The 12,965-nt window shown below is 20.5% G+C and overlaps 4 protein-coding genes across 4 annotated transcripts in view; 3 read left to right on the top strand and 1 right to left on the bottom strand. All coding sequences in view use genetic code 6, as the record gives it.

Annotated features, from left to right (window-relative positions):
• Positions 1–2,307, bottom strand: part of TTHERM_001363590 (hypothetical protein) — a gene marked incomplete at both ends in the record, with an annotated part of 3,522 nt that extends 1,215 nt beyond the window's left edge. The window contains 6 exons of the mRNA XM_012800444.1: positions 209–298; positions 575–664; positions 925–1,014; positions 1,610–1,699; positions 1,960–2,049; positions 2,297–2,307. Coding sequence (XP_012655898.1) covers positions 209–298; positions 575–664; positions 925–1,014; positions 1,610–1,699; positions 1,960–2,049; positions 2,297–2,307 — 461 coding nt within the window. The remainder of the gene's footprint in view (positions 1–208; positions 299–574; positions 665–924; positions 1,015–1,609; positions 1,700–1,959; positions 2,050–2,296) is intronic.
• A 3,356-nt stretch (positions 2,308–5,663) lies between these two features.
• On the top strand, positions 5,664–7,346 carry TTHERM_01363580 (GCC2 and GCC3 family protein; the record flags this gene model as incomplete). Its single annotated transcript, XM_001025488.2, has 1 exon — positions 5,664–7,346. The coding sequence occupies one exon, from the start codon at positions 5,664–5,666 to the stop codon at positions 7,344–7,346; it is 1,683 nt and encodes a 560-aa protein (XP_001025488.2).
• A 1,613-nt stretch (positions 7,347–8,959) lies between these two features.
• Positions 8,960–9,442, top strand: TTHERM_001363579 (transmembrane protein, putative; the record flags this gene model as incomplete). Its single annotated transcript, XM_012800443.1, has 1 exon — positions 8,960–9,442. One exon carries the CDS (start codon positions 8,960–8,962, stop codon positions 9,440–9,442), a length of 483 nt encoding a protein of 160 aa, XP_012655897.1.
• A 1,279-nt stretch (positions 9,443–10,721) lies between these two features.
• Positions 10,722–12,042, top strand: TTHERM_001363578 (hypothetical protein; the record flags this gene model as incomplete). Its single annotated transcript, XM_012800442.1, has 1 exon — positions 10,722–12,042. The coding sequence occupies exon 1, from the start codon at positions 10,765–10,767 to the stop codon at positions 12,040–12,042; it is 1,278 nt and encodes a 425-aa protein (XP_012655896.1). The 5' UTR covers positions 10,722–10,764.
• Positions 12,043–12,965: the final 923 nt, after the last annotated feature.

The following is a 12,965-nucleotide window of genomic DNA, read 5'->3' as shown; positions in this document are numbered from 1 at the left end:
GAAGAAAAAACATGAAATAATAAGATTAATTAATTAATAATAAAAGCAAAATTTGAAAATAAAATGATGAGCTAAATTAACAAAGAAAAGAAAGAAAGAACAAAAAAAGCAAGCACAATAAAAAGAAAAAGAAAAAAGAGCTTTGTTGTTTTAAATTAGATTTTATAATTAAAAATATCACAATCCAAAACAAATAAACTGTTTTTACCTAAGGTAAAGTTTCAAATTTGAGAGATTAATGCGATTAGCTAAAGCAGAACCTAAGCCTGATGCACCTTCATCACCTATTTAATTGTTACTTTTTAAATATTGAAGAAAAAATATGTCATTAAATAGTTAATTAGAAGGAAAAAATGAAGAAAAAATTTGAAAAAATAAGATTAATTAATTGATAATAAAGGCAAAATTTGAAAATAAAGTGATGAGCTAAATTAACAAAGAAAGAAAGAAAGAAAGAAAGAAAGAACAAAAAAAGCAAGCACAATAAAAAGAAAAAGAAAAAAGAGCTTTGTTGTTTTAAATTAGTTTTTATAATTAAAAATATCACAATCCAAAACAAATAAACTGTTTTTACCGAAGGTCAAGTGTCAAATTTGAGAGATTAATGCAATTTGCTAAAGCAGAACTTAAGCTTTATGCACCTTCATCACCAATTTTATTGTTACTTTTTAAATATTGAAGAAAAATTATATCATTTAATAGTTTATTAGAAGGAAAAAATGAAGAAAAAATATGAAATAATAAGATTAATTAATTGATAATAAAGGCAAAATTAGATAATAAAAAGATGAGCTAAATTAACAAAGAAAGAAAGAACAAAAAAAGCAAGCACAATAAAAAGAAAAAGAAAAAAGAGCTTTGTTGTTTTAAATTAGTTTTTATAATTAAAAATATCACAATCCAAAACAAATAAACTGTTTTTACTAAAGGTTAAGTGTCAAATTTGAGAGATTAATGCAATTTGCTAAAGCAGAAAATAAGCCTGATGCACCTTCATCACCTATTTAATTGTCACTTTTTAAATATTGAAGAAAAAATATATCATTAAATAGTTAATTAGAAGGAAAAAATGAAGAGAAATATGATATGATAAGATTAATTAATTAATAATAAAAGCAAAATTTGAAAATAAAATGATGAGCTAAATTAACAAAGAAAGAAAGAACAAAAAAAGCAAGCACAATAAAAAGAAAAAGAAAAAAGAGCTTTGTTGTTTTAAATTAGTTTTTATAATTAAAAATATCACAATCCAAAACAAATAAACTGTTTTTACTGAAGGTCAAATATCAAATTTGAGAAATTAATGCAATTTGCTAAATCAGAACCTGCACCAATTTAATTTCTACTTTTTAAATATTGAAGAAAAAATATATCATTAAATAGTTAATTAGAAGGAAAAAATCAAGAAAAAATTTGAAATAATAAGATTAATTAATTGATAATAAAGGCAAAATTTGAAAATAAAGTTATGAGCTAAATTAACAAAGAAAGAAAGAAAGAACAAAAAAAGCAAGCACAATAAAAAGAAAAAGAAAAAAGAGCTTTGTTGTTTTAAATTAGTTTTTATAATTAAAAATATCACAATCCAAAACAAATAAACTGTTTTTACCAAAGGTCAAGTGTCAAATTTGAGAGATTAATGCAATTTGCTAAAGCAGAACCTAAGCCTGATGCACCTTCATTACCAATTTAATTGTCACTTTTTAAATATTGAAGAAAAAATATGTCATTAAATAGTTAATTAGAAGGAAAAAATGAAGAAAAAATTTGAAAAAATAAGATTAATTAATTGATAATAAAGGCAAAATTTGAAAATAAAATGAAGAGCTAAATTAACAAAGAAAGAAAGAACAAAAAAAGCAAGCACAATAAAAAGAAAAAGAAAAAAGAGCTTTGTTGTTTTAAATTAGTTTTTATAATTAAAAATATCACAATCCAAAACAAATAAACTGTTTTTACTGAAGGTAAAGTTTCAACTTTGAGAGATTAATGCAATTTGCTAAAGCAGAACTTAAGCTTTATGCACCTTCATCACCAATTTTATTGTTACTTTTTAAATATTGAAGAAAAATTATATCATTTAATAGTTTATTAGAAGGAAAAAATGAAGAAAAAATTTGAAATAATAAGATTAATTAATTGATAATAAAGGCAAAATTTGAAAATAAAATGATGAGCTAAATTAACAGAGAAAGAACAAAAAAAAGTAAACACAATAAAAAGAAAAATAAAAAAGAGCTTTATTCTTTTTAATTAGTTTTTATAATTTAAAATATCACAATCCAAAATTATGTACCAGTTTTTCATTTTATAAAATTAAAATTTTTAATATTTTTTATGAAATTTTTTCTATCCTAGATTTTTAAAATTTATTTTTTTTCAAAAAAAATGATATGTTATGCTTTCTAAAAATTAGCTTTATTTATAATGTTATTTAGAAATAAATTAAATAGGTATTTCACTATTGTTAATTAGGAGGAAAAATGAAGAAAAAATATGAAATAATAAGATTAATTAATAATTAATAAAATTAACAAAGAATTAAAAAATATGAAATCATAATAAAAAGAAAAAGGAAAACAAATCAAATAAATTAAAAGAACTTTAATGTTTTAAATTAACTATTATAATTAAAAATATTATAATATAAAACAAATAAATAGCTTTTATTTAGTGTAAGTTTTAATAGCAAAAATGAAGAAAAAATATCAAATAATAAAAAATTATTAATAAATAAATAATTAAAAATTGAAATGAAAATTAAGTTAAAATTGCTAAAAAATTTAAGTTTTAATAAAAATCAATGAATAATGATGATAATTTCTTTTATAAATTATTTATTCAAACAAATTTAAAGTAAAATAAACAAAAAATATTAATAATAATAAAAATAATATTTTTTAATTAAATATACTTCAGATAAATATGGAGAACCTAATGAGATAAAAATGAAGAGCTTTTAAACTTTTTTTATTAATTTATATAAATTTAAAATATATTAATAAAAAAATGAATAATTACTTCTTTCAAATTATTATATTTTTTAATCTATTATATCATTTATTTTTTTTTTCAAAAATATTGAATAGCAGTTTATGAAATTTAATTAACAAATTAATTAATTATAAATGGATAAAAAGAACAAATAAATATAATAATTAATTAATTAATTATCAAATATTAATTTATTTATTTTGTTTTATGAAGAGATATCACATTCACTATTTAAACTTAATATTTTTATTTAAAACATATACTTAAAAATATATATAGTAGGAATTAAAGACGGGCAGTTATTTATTTAGTAATATTTGAAAAAAACCTGGTAGGTAGACTCAGGCAACCCATCTATAACCCTCATTTTAAAGACTGATTTAAATAAATGAGGATTCACAGAATAATTAAAAATAAATAATTTTTTGATAAATAATAAAATTTATTATGAAATAATTAAAATAAATTTGAAATTTATAAGAAATAGTTTTAATTTTACAAATAATTTTAAAAAATAAGAAATAAAAATTATTATATTTAAATTATTAAATTTGATTTAAATAACTGCTAAATTAATGAAAAAACCCAAATATTACTATCAATTAAATCATTAGCAGAATAATTACAATTCTAAAGCAATATTTTGATAAATTTAACATGATTTTATAAAATATTTTAAACTTTATCTGTAATGAATAAAAAATATTTTAATATTACATCAAAAAATAAGCAATAAAATTTTTATAAATTATTTAAAGTAAAAAAATTAGATACATTAAATAACTGTTAATTAAAATGTAAACCCTAATATTTTCTATTAGTTTACTTTCTTATTTTGTTAAATGGTTAACGCAATAATTACAACGTTAAATCATTAATTAAAAAAAATTAATATGATTTATACAAAATATTTTAAAATCTATTTGAAATGAATCAGAAATATTTAACAAAAAATTAATTAGATTTTAGAAATCTGCTTAAATATTTTTTAAGAAAAAAGAATCAATCAATCATATTTAGAGAGTAAGTTAAATATTAAAAATTAATTAATTTTATTAAATTTGAATCATAAAATATCCTTTGTTATTTGAACTAAACAAACAAAGAAGAAAATAATATATTTAGTTATTTAACTAACACATAAATAAAATAATTTTCTAAAAAATTACAATTTTATAGCCAAATTTAGCTTATTAAATTTGTTATTATTTAATTTTTATCAACATTTATTAGGTTTAAAATAGAGATTTTCCCTTTATAAATATGAATGAATTTATATATATTTTCTATAAATTCTTTAGTTATTATTTAATAATGTAAAATCAGTAATCAATTTCTAAATATGATAATTATAATCAATAAATAATAAAACCAATTCACTCAAAATAGTAAAAACATAAATCTTATTTTTTTAAATAATTGATAGATGAGTGAGTGCGTTTTTATTTTGTAATTGTATAAAAATAAATTTATTTTGAGATAAACATTTAAAAAGTTTTTCAAGGATTAAAACAAACAAATATCATTTATTTTATTATTTGTAATTAAAAAGTTAAAAAATTAACATTTTAATTCAGAATTATAATAAAATAGATAACTATTCAATTAATTTCCTTTCTATTTTTTCTAATAATCTTGTTCTTTTTTAATAATGTAGTCATCTATAGTATCTACTTAGAATTTAAAATTTTATGCCAAAAAAAGCTTATTAAAATATATAATTATTCAAAATAGAGGTTTGTTGTGAATGCAATTTTTAAAAAAAATTCAATTTTTTAACACTATAAATCCTCATTAATTAATTAATGACCCCCTAAATTTCTATTTTTTAGGCGGAAAATTAACATGATTGATTATATTATTTATGGGGGTAGGTAAATCTGTAAAAGCTCAAATTTTACATTATAGCCAGTCATTTTTTACAACTTTTATAATTATAACCTGTAAATCTTTTAATATTGAAAGCTATTTTAAATAAATAGCCTAATAAGTTTAAAACCTATTTTTTTATACTCTATAACATTATTTCTGAGCAAGAAAAGAAAGAGATCATTTTTTAATTGTTGCAGTTTATTTATAAATTTGATCTAGGATACTGGTCTTACCTTAAAATTTAATTAAAAATTTTATAATTTATAAATCCTTTTTTATTTTCTATTAATCGTTTACTTTTAATTAAATAAATTTTTTAAATCGAGCGATTTTAATAAGAAAATTTTCAAATTTTTGATTGATTGTTTGTTTGTTTGTTACTAATTTAAAAGTTATTTGAAGGGAAAAAAAATAAAGCGTTTGCTCATAATTACAACAAAATTATAGAGTCTGAAAATTAATAACATGTTTTTCAGCATTATAAAACTGTAAACATTTTTATTATTTGGGGAATATTAAGAGCTCTAGTTAAATTTTAAGCCTTTTGTTTTATTACTAATACAATTTATTTGATATGTAATGAATGTAAAATTTTGATATTAACTTTATGAAATATTAAAAAAATTAATATTATGATTATGATAACATAATTGAAAATCATTAATTTTTTATATTTTTGACTTTATTTGGCTTGGTTTGGATTTAAAAAGTGGCTCATTTTCAAACTCTTAATTACAAATATAATTTAATAAATAAATCAAATCACAAACAAATATCAAATCATATTATATACTATAATGAGAAAACTACTTATTTCCATAGTACTTCTGGGGTTAGTATGTCTTTCCTGGTAGCAGTGTGCTGATTATGCTAACTTAGTTGGAGGTTCTTGTAGTTGCATAAATGGATATTACAGTCTTAATCCTAATACTTAAATATGCTAATAATGCCCAAATAATACTTCAGCAGTTTAAGGAGGTTAAATAGTTGGTAGCTGTATTAAATGTGCCTATAATAATTACTATATCTAAAAGGGTGCTAACGCTGTTTCTGCTGCTACCTGCGTTTAATGCCCAACTGGCACATAAATGTAGTTAGGGAATATCTTATTTCGTTTATTGTAAGTTGGCTCAGTACAAGATGTTAGTAGCTGTGCTTAGTGCTAACCTGGATACTATCTTTCTTAATAAGCTACTCCTGCAAATGGCAGCACTCCAGCTTAGGCAGCTCAATGTGTTTAATGCCCTAATAATGCCTCAACTCTCAAACCTAGTACCAGTGTTTAATCTGCTGACGATTGCTCGATTTGTCTACCTGGTTTTTACGTCAGCACAATGGTCTAGAGTGGCTAAGTACTTTGCTCTCCATGTCCCTAAGCAGCTCTTACAGCAAATTCTTCAGGTTTGTAGGATATTAGTGATTGTTCTCTTTGTAGTTCTGGTTTCTACAGATCCAACTTTGATTCATCTACTGGAGCTACTTGCTAGCAATGTCCTGCTGGTTCATCTGGGGATGTCACAAGTAATGGGATTAATAGTTGCAAATACTGTCAAATAAACTATTATATGACACAATCTAGTACTACTTTAAGCGCAGCTACTTGTTCACCTTGCCCAACTGGTTCAGGAAACTATTTTGGCCCTTAATAGTAAGGAGATGTTTATTAGTGTAACATATGTATTAGCGGTTATTATATGACTTAGGCATCAAAAAAAGATGGTACTCCTGCTTCAGCTTAATGCCAAAAATGCCCCGATAATTCAACAAGCGATTAAACTGCAGTAGTTAATTCCATAGCCTCTTGTACCTGTTATGATTAATTAGCTCTTCCTTTATCAAGTTCCTAATAAACGTGTTAATGCAAGCCTGGATATGGAGGAACTGTTTCAAATGTGCCAAATTCTACTGGCTGTAAGCCTTGTGGTCCTGGTTATTACTCAAATTCAGGAGTATGTTAGCCATGCCCTGCAGGAACCTATTCAAACGGTACCTAAAATACCTCTTGCAAACCTTGTAATGATGGTTAATATAACTCTCAATCTGGTTCTACTTCATGCAGCGATTGTCCAAAAGGTTCAACAAACCAATCTGGAAATGCTGGCTGCTAATGCTATGATATTAATTCTGTACCTTGGTCACAGACTTCAAGTGAATGTGTGTGCGCAAAAGATTTTTATGGAGATGCTACATTATCAAACGAAACCTCATCAAACAATTGCTAAAAATGTCCTGATAATGGAACCTCAGAACCAGGCACAGCCAAAACTCAAGCAGATTGCAAGAGTTCTAGTTCAGGATCGAATTCTGGCTCTAACTCTGGATCTAATTCTGGCTCTAACTCTGGATCAAATTCAGGTTCAAGCTCTGAATCTAATTCTGGCAATTAATAACCATCAAAAGATACGAATTAGCCAACATATCTTTATTCACCAGTAATTATTTTGAAGATGTTTTTCTTATGTTTTTTATTATTAATTTGAGAAGTCTAGATAAAGCTTAATTAAATAATATGTGTTTTGAATATATAAAACAAATAGTGATACTAATTTTGTTATAAACTTTAAATATCCCTCATAATTCTATTTGCGTTAAAATTCATTTTTTTCTTAATTGTTGATAAATAAAATTAATTTTAAATAGAGTTTATAATTCTCAAAATTTTAAGTGTATTGTTAATTATTTTAGGAAAAAATTATTTAAAAAAAAGAAATAAATGTTTTTTAATTTATTACCTATGGTTGGTCTAATAATAATTTGATATGCAGATTAAGAAAATTAAATAAAATTGACTAATGTTTTGTTTTATAAAAATTATAAATTATGATACAAAATAAATAATTGATTAAAAGGAATAAAATTGAAAGAAATATATTAAAATTTTCACAAATTCGTTAAGTAATTAGTTATTAATTTGTAAATATCAAGAATTCCAAATTTTTTTGTAACCAAACAAACAATATAAGAAATATTCCTTTAAATACATTAAAATAATTTTTTTCTCGAATATTTTAAATTTTTATTTTTTTGAATTTAATGACTGAAATTATTTTATTTTATTTTTTGTGAATTTTACTATTTTTTCATCTATCTATCTTTCTTTTTTGAACTTGTAAAATTTAATAAAGTTAAAAAAATAACTTTTTTAATTTGGCTAATTTTTAGCTATTAAGAAATCAGAAAGATTTTCTCTAATGATTTTGATTAATCCACTTAATTTTAAGAAATATTTATTTATTTCATTTGATTAAAATAAATTAAAAGGGATGTATAAATTAAACAATAAATTATTGAATTATTCATTTATTTTTAATCAAGTTTAATTTCTCCAAATAATTAATAATGAAGAACTTACTAATTAATTTATTATTTTTATTTTCAAAAGAACAACAGAAATTAGTGAAAAGGGAATCTCTAATTTGGTTTAAGATTTAGCTAAATGTACTAAATTATCAATTCTAGATCTAGATTTCAGGTAAAAAAACATTTATTTATTTATTATTTGTCCTTAGTTATTTTTTTAATTTTGGATTTTAAAATTAAATAAATTATTTTGATTAGAAACTTAATTTAAATTTAGTTAATATTATTTTAATTTGAGATAAATTCATTTGACTATAAAATCAGTATTTTATTATCACTCATTAATAAAAGCAATAATTCCTTAAAGGATTCGATAGGATTAAATTTAGGGCCTGCTTTAGCTAGCTATTTAAATCTCAAGAGTTTGACACTTCATCTTAAGTAAGACAATACTTATTTTAAATAAAAAAATAATAATTTTATATTATTCGTCTTAAATTAAATTTATTTTCAGTGTTACTTCTTTCTTAGCTTTATTTTAAATTATTACTAAAAAATAAAGACTAAATTAATTAAATAAAGTTTTTCTTATTAATTAATAATTATTTGAGAAAAGAAATCAAAAAAAAAAAATGCCTATTTAAAATAAATAATTTCATTTTATATTTTTGATTTCATATTAGTTCAAAATTTTTGTTAAATTATATATTTTTTGTTATTCTTTTTATTTTGAAATAAAAGTAATAATGAAATTGGTGATTTGGGTGTTTAAGACTTAGGCCTAGCTCTTCAAATGTCTACAACGATTTCATCTTTGACTTTATCCCTCAAGTAAAATTATTTAATTTTATTTTTTGGCTTTATTAATTCATTTTTTATTTTGAATTCAAATGTAAAAAAAAGTAAGAATTCAATTTAGAAAATCTTTTCAAATTTAAAAAATTTTTTAATTTTATTTTAACAAAATTTAATATTTATTTTTTCTTTATTTTTTTTGTTTCTTTTTATTTACTTTATACCTTTCAAAAGCGCAAATGAAATAACTTGCAATGGCGTATCATCTTTAGGTTAAGCTTTAGCAAAGTGCGCCAATCTTACAAATATGGCTCTTTATTTTATGTAATTATAATTCATTTATTTGTGTATATAAATTAAGAACTATTTAATGATAAAAACTATCATAAATCATTTATTTATTTTTTTAAAAATTAATTTTGAAATAAATAAAAAGTATTTAAATTTTTTAATTCTTAATCATAATTATATATATAAATGATCAATCAAATTACTAATATATATAATATTATGTTAAAAATATAAAAGCAAAAATGAAATCGGTGATAAAGGAACAACAGATTTAATATAAGCATTAGGAAAGAACTCCAAACTCTCAAATTTAGCAGTTTATCTAGAGTAAAATTTCTTTTGCCCTGAAAAATACATTTTTTATCATTTTTAAAAATTTAATTGAGTTAAACTGAATAAATAAATAAATACAAGTTTTACTATTTTGTTGATTAATAAACAATATAATAAAATAAAGAATTATATAAAATTTTATATTTATAATTAATTTTAAAGTAATAATAGAATTAGCAACAGTGGCATTTAAAATTTAGGTCTTGTTTTAACAAAATGCAATTACTTATCAATTTTAGAGCTAGACTTCATGTAAATTTATTTATATTTAAATGAAAAAGCTTCATTTTTAAATCATAAAAACTTTGCTTAAAAAATAAATAAAAAAACAATATTTTTTAGTTTTATTTGTCCAATTTATCATTTTTAATTATTTTTCTATTAACTTTATTCAAATTTCATAGATAGCTTAGATAATAAATTAAATAATTTATTTTTATTATTGTGTAAAGTTAAAATTCAATTTCTGAAGTATCTTAATAGAATTTAAGAACAAAAATTCTTAAAATGAAGAGAATAATCAAGTATTAGATTTATGGATGATAAAAGAAGACATTATATTTTTACAAAATTTAATCTATGCAAATTAATTTGCTAAAAAAAATATTAAATTTTTGTTTATGCATATTTTATTACAATAAAATTCTTAAAATATATTTATTTATGTTTTCTTTTTAAATTGCAAATCTTAAATTTGAAGAGTATTTATTAGTTATATAAAAAACTATTTTTTTGTTTAGAATTGAATTTAGTGGATTTGGATTATGTGCATATTACAGTTTATATAAATTAATTTTTCCTACATTTTAATTTTTAGCAAACAAAATTAAAAAAGACTCATTATAAAAAATAGTATTTTGTTCAATTAAGTGTTCAAATTTTTACTTCTTTTATTATTTTTTTCCTTTTAAAACTTTTAAATAATTGCTTTTATATGATTAAAAAATAATTAATATTACTGAATAAATCAAAAATAATAATTTACGCTTATTTAAAAGATGTCCTTAACAATCACTAAATTTTTGATTATATTTCTGATTTGTTAAGCTTTTTGAATTTTTTTTGTTATTGGATTTATTATTTTACATACAACATAAGTAAATAAGTAAATAATAACAATTATTATTCAAACAATATCTAAATTAACTCAGAAAACGCTTATAAATAACCAAATTAATTATGGATATAGAATTAAAATATTTAGATTGCATTTTTCAAGCAAATAAACCATATTTTTTTATTTCAGAGCAATTTTTAGATGAGTAAGGAGAACAAAATCTTTAATCTAGCTAGAATTTTCTTTGTTTTAGCGAAAAATCTTCAAATAAATAGGATAGTAGTAGTTAGTAAGTAGACATTGTTCCTCTGAAAATGAAAGTAAATGGGATCAAAAAAAATAAAATAAGAAAATAAAAGTAAGCATAAATAATTATTAGATAAATTCCTAATCAAGAGGATGCTATATAATTATCCACAATGTTTACAATTAACAATAAGGGAATCATTAAATTAGGTTTTCAGATCGAAATTTTAAGTTTTGGCTCTCAATAAACATAATTAACTAATTATCTTTTAAATGATTAAATATTTTAGGTTCACTTAATCAGTGCTCAAAAAAAGCCTTAAATTTCTGAAGAATAGGCATTAGAGTATATTATGCGAACTCCTTGTAAGCATATTTAGGAAGCGAAGAATGCTTTGTAGAAATATAAATTAGTTAAAAGATAACTAACAAATATAATAGACTCTATAGACAATAAGTAGGGCTAATTATAATTTATTAATGAAGAAGTGTTAAAGCATGTCTAATCATGTAACTAATATATATAATAATACGCCTAAGATAATAAAGAATTGATGTTTTCATATTTGATTGGAAAAACTAATTTTGAGATTAAAGATGTTGAAATCGTTCAAGCTGGCTATTCTAAGTCTTTTCTAGAATTAATAGGACTCAATGAATCTAGTTTGAGTTTTTTATTGATGAGAAATTAAAAAATAGATATTGTAAAAGATCAAGATGAAATGATGAAGCAATCAATTAAAGTATTTTAAGATAATATATTCGATAAGAAAGAGATAAAATTCTAGTTTAAGGTTACAACTTTTGATGGTTTTGATATTCAAATCTATGTTATAAAAAGATAAATTTCTCCAAATTACAAAGCTAAGAAGTTTTCTATGTTACCAATAGAATATGTTTTTGTTGTAAATGAATTCGATGTAGAGTTAGAAGATCTATAAAATCTTATTTAGTATAGATAAAAAATACTCTCAAATAGAAATGAACTAACATTTGATGAGTTTATTAACAAAGAAGTTTCTCTTTTATTTGAAAATGTCGAATATTCCGTCTATTCTTAATCACTTATTGAAAAATTCTACTAAAATAACTTAGATTAGCTCCAAATAATTAAAGATTTGAAAATTAAGTACAAAAAATCCAAAAACAATTGATTAAATTAAGAATTTTTATAAATTTAAAAACAATATAATTCTAAAGCAATTTTAATTCATTTATGTGTTATCATATTATATTTTTTTTAAGTTAAATGTAAATCCTCATAAATAAATTATTAAAATTAAAAATTTTCATTCAAAAGTGGCATTATTTAATTAAACGATTTGCATTTTTCTAAGATATTTAGAGAACATTTTTTTATATAAAATAAGATAAGCATTTTAAAATTTATAATTCCACATTAATAAAAAATTATAAAAATTCTTGATATGAAATAAGCTTTTTAAAGCCAAATTCAACATTAACAACTTTTAAATTGATTAATTTACTCTAAATATTATTGAATAAAAAAATTAAATTTGTATTATCTGAATGAATAAATGATAATTTAATAAACAATTATTTTATGATTTTTAAAAATATAAAATGATAAAAATGATAATAAGATAAATTAAAAATTTGAGAAAAAAAAAACAAAAATAAACATTATAAACAAAAAAGTTAAAATAAAAAGTAAAACTTGATTTCTCCCTGAGGTTTTATTTAATTCATGACATCTAATTAATCAAGATAAATAAAAAAAGGATAAAAAATATGATTGAAACATAATAGTTAAGATTAAAATATAACTGGCATATAAAGTTTGGCAATTATATAATTTAATAAGATGTAAAAAAACAAAAAGTTTCAAATTGTTTGATCGTTTTTGGAGAAATCAGAGAGTTTGCTTAAGAGCATTTATTTTTTATTTTTTATAAATAATTTATTTACTTACAAAAATATGAATGATATTTATAAATATAAAATCAATAATAAAATCTATTTATATTTTAGCTTTAAATTTTTTTCAAAATATTATATAATAAAATATATAATATTATTCAAACATTTTATATTTATTCATCCTTTTTCACTAGTG

This window comes from Tetrahymena thermophila, assembly GCF_000189635.1.
Source record: "Tetrahymena thermophila SB210 genomic scaffold scf_8254216, whole genome shotgun sequence".
Taxonomy (NCBI): Eukaryota; Ciliophora; class Oligohymenophorea; order Hymenostomatida; family Tetrahymenidae; genus Tetrahymena; species Tetrahymena thermophila.
The sequence above is the reverse complement of the archived record's forward strand: the minus strand, read 5'-3'. Positions and strand labels throughout refer to the sequence as shown.